At 35.9% G+C, this 7,237-nt stretch overlaps 1 protein-coding gene across 1 annotated transcript; it reads left to right on the top strand.

The window, feature by feature from the left end:
- Positions 1 to 280: 280 nt before the first annotated feature.
- On the top strand, positions 281 to 6,125 carry LOC144435860 (actin-1). The gene is made up of 6 exons (XM_078124498.1): positions 281 to 438; positions 888 to 1,033; positions 2,829 to 3,068; positions 3,268 to 3,514; positions 3,948 to 4,139; positions 5,175 to 6,125. The coding sequence occupies exons 2-6, from the start codon at positions 908 to 910 to the stop codon at positions 5,498 to 5,500; spliced, it is 1,131 nt and encodes a 376-aa protein (XP_077980624.1). The 5' UTR covers positions 281 to 438; positions 888 to 907; the 3' UTR covers positions 5,501 to 6,125.
- The last annotated feature ends 1,112 nt before the right edge of the window (positions 6,126 to 7,237 follow it).

Here is a 7,237-nt window from a genome sequence, read left to right as displayed (position 1 = left end):
CCCTGAGAATTTGAACATTAACGTTTCACATCGTGTTTTATATCTAACGTCAGTAATGTATGTATAAATTGCCAGACAGCAAAATCACCCCTGTTAATTGATGCTGCCACCCCTCCGTCAACCGTGTGATAAGTGCCCGCCTGATCATGTTGACGGCAAATCCGATCATCTCAAACATGTCCATATATGGTCAAAATTTTTCTCTCCGACGGTGGCATATTTGCGTGACCTCTTACAAATTTTTGCAAGACATGCCTACTCCGGGGTGCAACACTAAATTAGGAAATGCTTTCAAATTTCCCTTCCTAATTCACGATTCTGAACGCTTCTAAAACCTGTGCACATTGCAGTATTCCTCACTGTGAGTCAGGCAGTGATAGCATACACGTTCTGCAAACACATTGTGGAATCTTTTCTCTTGTTCTTTACCGTAGTAAGGTAAGTTTTCGTTTATCAACGTTTTTCTTAGACATGATAGATGCGCGTGCTATTGAACATAGTCGCGCTAAAGATTTTATAGTTCCTTTCGAATTTTGAATTTACCGACTTCGTAGACTCGCTGTACTTTGTCATACTACATCTCAGTAGAGCCACACCCGACGACTTCACTCGTAGAGTTTTATTTCAGTGAACACAATTGAGTGGTAATATTTTTTTTTAAAGTTTCCATCAAACCATATATGAACCAAGCTCCATGATGATTTCGTCTGCAACTTTAGAGTCTTCCGTTGCAGACGAAAACCACGAGGTACAGTTGGGAGCAGCGCGTTTTAAATTTGAACGCAATCCAGATGACAGAGTGAAAATATATCAGATCTTTTGAAATCTTTGCAGCTGTGTTGTATATGTACTGTAAATTGATTATGTTTTTGTTAATTTTCTTTCAGCTACCCAAACATAAATCAAAATGTGTGACGATGAGGTTGCCGCCTTAGTTGTAGACAATGGCTCCGGTATGTGCAAAGCCGGATTCGCCGGAGATGATGCCCCCAGAGCTGTATTCCCATCCATCGTAGGACGCCCACGTCATCAGGTAAAGTTCATTTACGCAAACTTATTTTTTACCCCAAACATAGCAAAGCCTGCAAGATCTTTAAACGAACTAGATTTATACACCACGTTGAACTTCATCTTTCACGCCCCACATATGATCAGGCGATAAATACCGGGGTACCCACACCTATTGAGAAGTTGCTTGAAAGGAAATCCTGGAGGTCAACGACTTTTACGTAGTCCTAATAATGGGCGAACGAACGGTTTAGCACTTAGAACTTAAAACGGTGTAATTTGATCTTATGGATTGTAATTCTAAATGATGTAGGGATACAGGATTTGCTTTAGGCTATTTACAACGAGTGCCCTAAAAAAAATACTCGCGTGAAACACTTTTGGAAATTTGTGCCTCCTTTATTTCAAACACTAAACAGCGGTCATTGTTATATTTAGTGATTGTGATATAACACTGGATGATGATGGGTTGATTTCATCGAACTATTTGATTAAATTTTAATCTATCTTTTCCATGCCAACCTTAGAAATTTATTTAATTAAAAATTTAAGACGATGCTTTTCAATGTGATAGACAATTAACATTACACAGCTCTTTGTTGCTACAAATCTATGGACATGAATTGAGAATAACTTCAACATTGATTGGATATTTAGTGTTAATATTAGTGTACTACTATTTAACAAGCAATGCCCACATGTACAGTGAAAAAAATAAACCCAATATTCAGTTGATTCCTCATAAAAATGTGACTGATAGTGCTAGAATTTAGGTTCGCTGTATGTATAAATTTAATTATCAGACAACTTTATGAGTTCAGTGCATTTTGAACATCAGTTAAAGTGCTTTCTATTTCAACTATGACCCCAAGGCTATGCAACAATGCTCTTAGTTACCTATCCCCTTTGCATTTGGGTGGGTTTTTGTTTTGCATTTTATTTATTTTTTCTTCACCAATTAAATGTCTAGTCAAAAAATGGAATAGTTGTACTTTTGACTAGAGAATGGCATGTCAATAAAATATTCCAGTGATGGCCCCCAGTACTTATTGTCTGGGACCAGCCTTGGCCCAGTAAAATATATTGTGCAAACACTTGTGACATCTCAGATAAGGAAAAAATCTCCCAACATTCATAGTGCAGACATCCGGGCAAACTGTTAGGAATGGGTGGATGTCCTTAACCAAGGGGAAGGTAATAAGTAAACATGATGGCATTACCATATAAGGAAATGTTTCAGAGTCGGTATTGAGTATGTCATTATGTGGCATCTATTTTTATTGAACAGAATTTGCAAATGGGACACTGTATGCTCTGATAGATATAATTAGTTTCTATGTAAAATATTTACTGCCAAGTTGAAAATAATGCTTCAAGTTTTTTCAGTGTTGTAGTAGAATTTATCAATCACTTGTGTATGTATACATACTGTACACACACGTTATCAAAACTTAGAATTTTGACAGAGAATGCATCTCAAGGATTTTCCTGAAAACAATTCCAATTTATATGAAGCTCAGATGAGTGATAGAAAAAGCCCCATGCAATTAGGGTGTGTATCTTGTTTTGATATGCATGTCATTTTCTTTTGTTCTGTCAGCATTTGTAGAAAGGTTTTGCTGCCCATGTTGAATTAAGTGTCAGATTTGAAAATAAATTGAGTTCCTCATACCTCTTTATGGTGGTTAAAGATTTTCTTGACTTGAAAACTATGAAGCTTCTTGCCAAAGAAGTAACAACAAACAACATTTCAAAAGCCTACACTATGTTATCCTGAAATTTAATTGAAACTTTTTTTTATTACTTTCTTTCAATGATAGGGTGTCATGGTTGGTATGGGACAGAAAGACAGCTATGTAGGAGATGAAGCACAAAGCAAGAGAGGTATCCTGACTTTGAAATACCCAATTGAACACGGTATTGTTACCAACTGGGATGATATGGAGAAGATCTGGCATCATACCTTCTACAATGAATTGCGTGTAGCTCCAGAGGAACATCCAGTTCTGCTCACGGAAGCTCCATTGAACCCCAAGGCAAACAGAGAAAAGATGACACAGGTAAATTTTATCTGTTGCTATGGTAAATTTGATAAAAGCAGGAGTACTGAAAGACTTATGCTTCAAAGCAACATGAGTGAAGGGGGGTTGGGATGGTGAACAACATGGTAAATTCTAAAAATTGCATCTGAAATCCAATCAAATCGGGTTTATTTTATAAAGATATGTTTTAATTTTGATCTATTCATTTACTTTGCAGATTATGTTTGAAACTTTCAACACACCAGCCATGTATGTAGCCATCCAGGCTGTACTGTCCCTGTATGCATCTGGTCGTACGACTGGTATTGTTATGGACACTGGTGATGGTGTAACACATACTGTACCAATCTATGAGGGTTATGCCTTGCCACATGCCATCCTCCGTTTGGACTTGGCTGGTCGTGATCTTACCGACTACCTCATGAAGATCTTGACAGAACGTGGTTACTCATTCACAACAACAGGTACATATTAAAATCAATCATATTTCTATAGCGCCAATCTCTAAAGCAATGCTCTATTTAGTAGCACTGAATGGCTAAAAGCACACCATAGGCGTAAGTGAACAAATAAGTTTTCAGTTTTGTTTTGCTAGATTATTGCATAGTACAATGAAGTCAAAGAAAAACTTCAGCAGTTGAACGTTGATTAGATAACACTGAATCCATGAGGGGATGGCCCCCACTGAACTTCTTGGGAAACAAGTGTTTATATACTTAAGAACTATCCATTATAAGTAAAGTTATTATTATTATAATTATTATTATTATTATTATTATTATTATTATTATTATTATTATTATAGAGTGAATATTGTGCGAGACTTGTTGACTATTAGTGCTTGAAAACTCATGAACTTTTTTAGCCTGACTAAATTTTATTTTTCTATCCTTGCAGCCGAAAGAGAAATTGTTCGTGATATCAAAGAAAAATTGTGCTATGTAGCCCTAGACTTTGAACAAGAAATGGCCACTGCTGCTTCAAGTTCATCACTAGAAAAGAGCTATGAACTGCCTGACGGTCAGGTCATTACCATTGGAAACGAGCGTTTCCGTTGCCCTGAGGCTCTCTTCCAACCTGCTTTCCTCGGTAAGTGTGGTTTATTCTATTCGTGAGCCGTTTCATTGTACTCTAGTATTTTAATGTCAAGTTTCATAATTGAAAAGATTTTTTTGCTTCTAAGAATATTTGTCCTCTCTGGTTATTTCCTTTAGCAGTTTGATAAAAAATTGTCTCGTCAAGCAACTAATCTTACAAAAAAAGCAGACAAATACGAATACCAAAAGTAAAATAAGATACATGTATGTGACTGAGTGCTCCATGCTACAAATGAAAGTAAACAATTTCTTATACTCTTTGTAACACATTTAGACCCATAAGTATCTTCAGAATACTTAAAATGGCCATATAGATGTCATTTATTTGGATTTTATTTCTAAAGTAATTTTATCATAGATTCATACTTGAAAAATCAATGTGAAACAACATAGACAAAGTTTTCTCAATACATTGCAAAAAGCTATTTAAAAAAAATGTGTTAAAGTTTATTGTATGTATAATAACAACCATTTTACACATTCATTAATCTTTTACAATTATTGAGTTACATACAAGGACTTGGTGTATGTTGTTCCACATTAGTTTTGCAAGTAGGAAGCCTTGATAAAATGTTCTATAAATTAAAAATTAAAAATAAATACCCAATCCCATCCATATGGCCACTTTTAAACTCATGGCCAGATTTATTGAGGTACCAGTGTTGATATAAAATCTTTACAGTTTATGAATTATGTACAAACAAGGTATAAACTTTATCACAGGTGTTGAAGTTGATTGTAAGTTTTAGAAAGGATAGCTTCATTCAAGGAAGGAAATTAATCTCCTAGGCTATTTTCAAGATTGAGGTTATTTCTTTTTATTTGTTTAAACTGGCAGTGGGACATTGATATCTGGTGGGCCCTGTATACCAACACTTTTACTTTCTGATAGTACCAGTATGTACCATTTAGAATTTCTGTCTTTGTACGTAGTTTAATTTTGTTACCTCAATGAACTTGTCCTGCCATTTGGTGATACCTACAATGTCACACAGTCCATAATCGTGAAATTTTATTTTTTAAACAGGTATGGAATCTGCTGGTATCCATGAAACCACATACAACAGTATCATGAAGTGCGACATTGATATCCGTAAGGATCTGTATGCCAACACTGTACTTTCTGGTGGTACCAGTATGTACCCAGGTATTGCTGATCGTATGCAGAAGGAAATCACAGCTCTGGCTCCCAGTACTATGAAGATCAAGATCATTGCCCCACCAGAACGTAAATACTCTGTATGGATCGGCGGCTCCATCTTAGCTTCACTGTCCACCTTCCAACAGATGTGGATCAGCAAACAAGAATATGATGAATCTGGTCCATCCATCGTCCACCGCAAGTGCTTCTAAACTGCCTAACTGCCTAACTCTGGTCCTCTACATTACATTTGCAACCACTTAGACGACAATGAACATTACAACAGAACAATGACCCATCATGCTTTGCGTGACATATTTCAAAATGGCTGCCATTGAGTGCACCAAAGATTAGTCAAAAATTTATACATCTCTGGGCAGCTATCTTGAAATGTATTTGGCAGCTTTTGATAGTTAAATAAATTTCAGTATTCGTTAAAAGCTCAAGAGAGACTGCTGTTATGTTTTGCCAGCTATCATAGTTCAGTTTTAGTATTTAACCTAGTTCGTTAGTAGTTCCTCTCAGATTAAGTGGTGATGCATTACAATGTGCAAATGTTAGTTGGGTAGGTTTCCTACAATGGAACTGGTGCTATCCTTTGTACAAAACTGATGGTTCTGCTTCAGTCTCTGACAAGAGCCAAACAAGTTGTCACGTACAACCAAAAAAGTTGTCACGTACAAATTCACACTACTGAATACAACGAAAGTTATAAACAAAAACAAACCTGACTTGCCTTGTGCAGTTGAGTCACACAGCTTAATTGTATTGTTGTTTTAGGAAACTTTTTTATACTAAAAAAAATTCATGACAATAAAACCAGACAAACTGAAATAATCCATTGTGTTGTGTGTAATGACAGTTAAATGATAACTATGGGAAGGATGTATAGGTAAATTGGTGGAATGAACTAGTCTTGAATTTATTTTATAGAATTAAACAAGATGTCCTAAGTAGGGGCAAGAATGCAAGAGAGTGTGACATTGCATTGTTTGATGGGTCCAAGAGGTGTATTTGGCTTGAATGCATGGTGTAAGTGTGAGTGGCAATTTGTATGTCAAAAGTTGGCAGAGGGACATGTGAATGCCTTTCTTGTATATCTTGGCTAGTGCTTGCAAGACTGCTAAGGAAAGGGGAAAAAATGGAAATGTGACCTGGTGTGCTTGTCGAAGCAAAGTTCAAAATTTACTATCTCAAGTTCATAAAACATCCATGCTGTGTGACCAGAAATGATTCATTCTATTGTACAAGGAAAATACTGAAAACTCTTGAAAGTGCTTGTTGCCAGCAAACTTTCCCGTTTCGTATAAAACATTGTGATGAATTTAGTTCACTCAAATTCACAACAAAATTAATCCTGTTGCTAGCTGATCTAGCTGTTAGTAGAAAATTTGTTTCATATGATAGCATATCCATGGGACTGTCACTTCTATTCTCTGGTTTTTTGAAAGGTGTTCTCTTCAAATCATGGAAGTTTAGGCAATAACCAAATTTATAGGTGTTCCTTCACTATGGCTATTAAATTTCAATTGCCTGTGGGGGGGGGGGGGGGGGGCGAGATCAATGTACAATAAAAACTAAATTTGTTTAGTTAGGCCTTAGAACCCCATCCCCCCCCCCCTTTCTAACTAAATTGGCCAAAATTAAAAATGTTTCAGACAGCACAATCAGTTTCAGTATGTAGTGCCATGAATATAGTGAGAGAAAAAATTGTTCTTTTGTTGACACTTTATGCACTTAATATAGCAAAATTCATCTATTCTCAATTTGACATTTTAAGAAATGTTTGTATTTAGGTGTACAAACATCCATTAAAAGTAAATTGTTTTTATAAGATAAGAACTAAAATGTGTAAAAAAAAACACACAAAAAAACAAAAAAAAACCCACCCCAAAGTAAAAGAAATTAGTTTTTTATCCTACATTGAACCATTGATCTCTCCCCCTTAC

This window comes from Glandiceps talaboti, chromosome 5 (genome assembly GCF_964340395.1).
Source record: "Glandiceps talaboti chromosome 5, keGlaTala1.1, whole genome shotgun sequence".
NCBI lineage: Eukaryota > Metazoa > Hemichordata > Enteropneusta > Spengelidae > Glandiceps > Glandiceps talaboti.
Note: the sequence above shows the minus strand (reverse complement) of the source record. Positions and strands in the feature narration are given on the sequence as shown.

Excerpts from the sequence above, each read along its gene's own strand:
- LOC144435860 (XM_078124498.1), top strand. The coding sequence starts at position 908 with ATGTGTGACGATGAGGTTGCCGCCTTAGTTGTAGACAATGGCTCCGGT. Across the intron at positions 1,034-2,828 it reads TAGGACGCCCACGTCATCAG|GGTGTCATGGTTGGTATGGG; the intron begins GTAAAGTTCATT and ends TTTCAATGATAG. Across the intron at positions 3,515-3,947 it reads TTACTCATTCACAACAACAG|CCGAAAGAGAAATTGTTCGT; the intron begins GTACATATTAAA and ends CTATCCTTGCAG.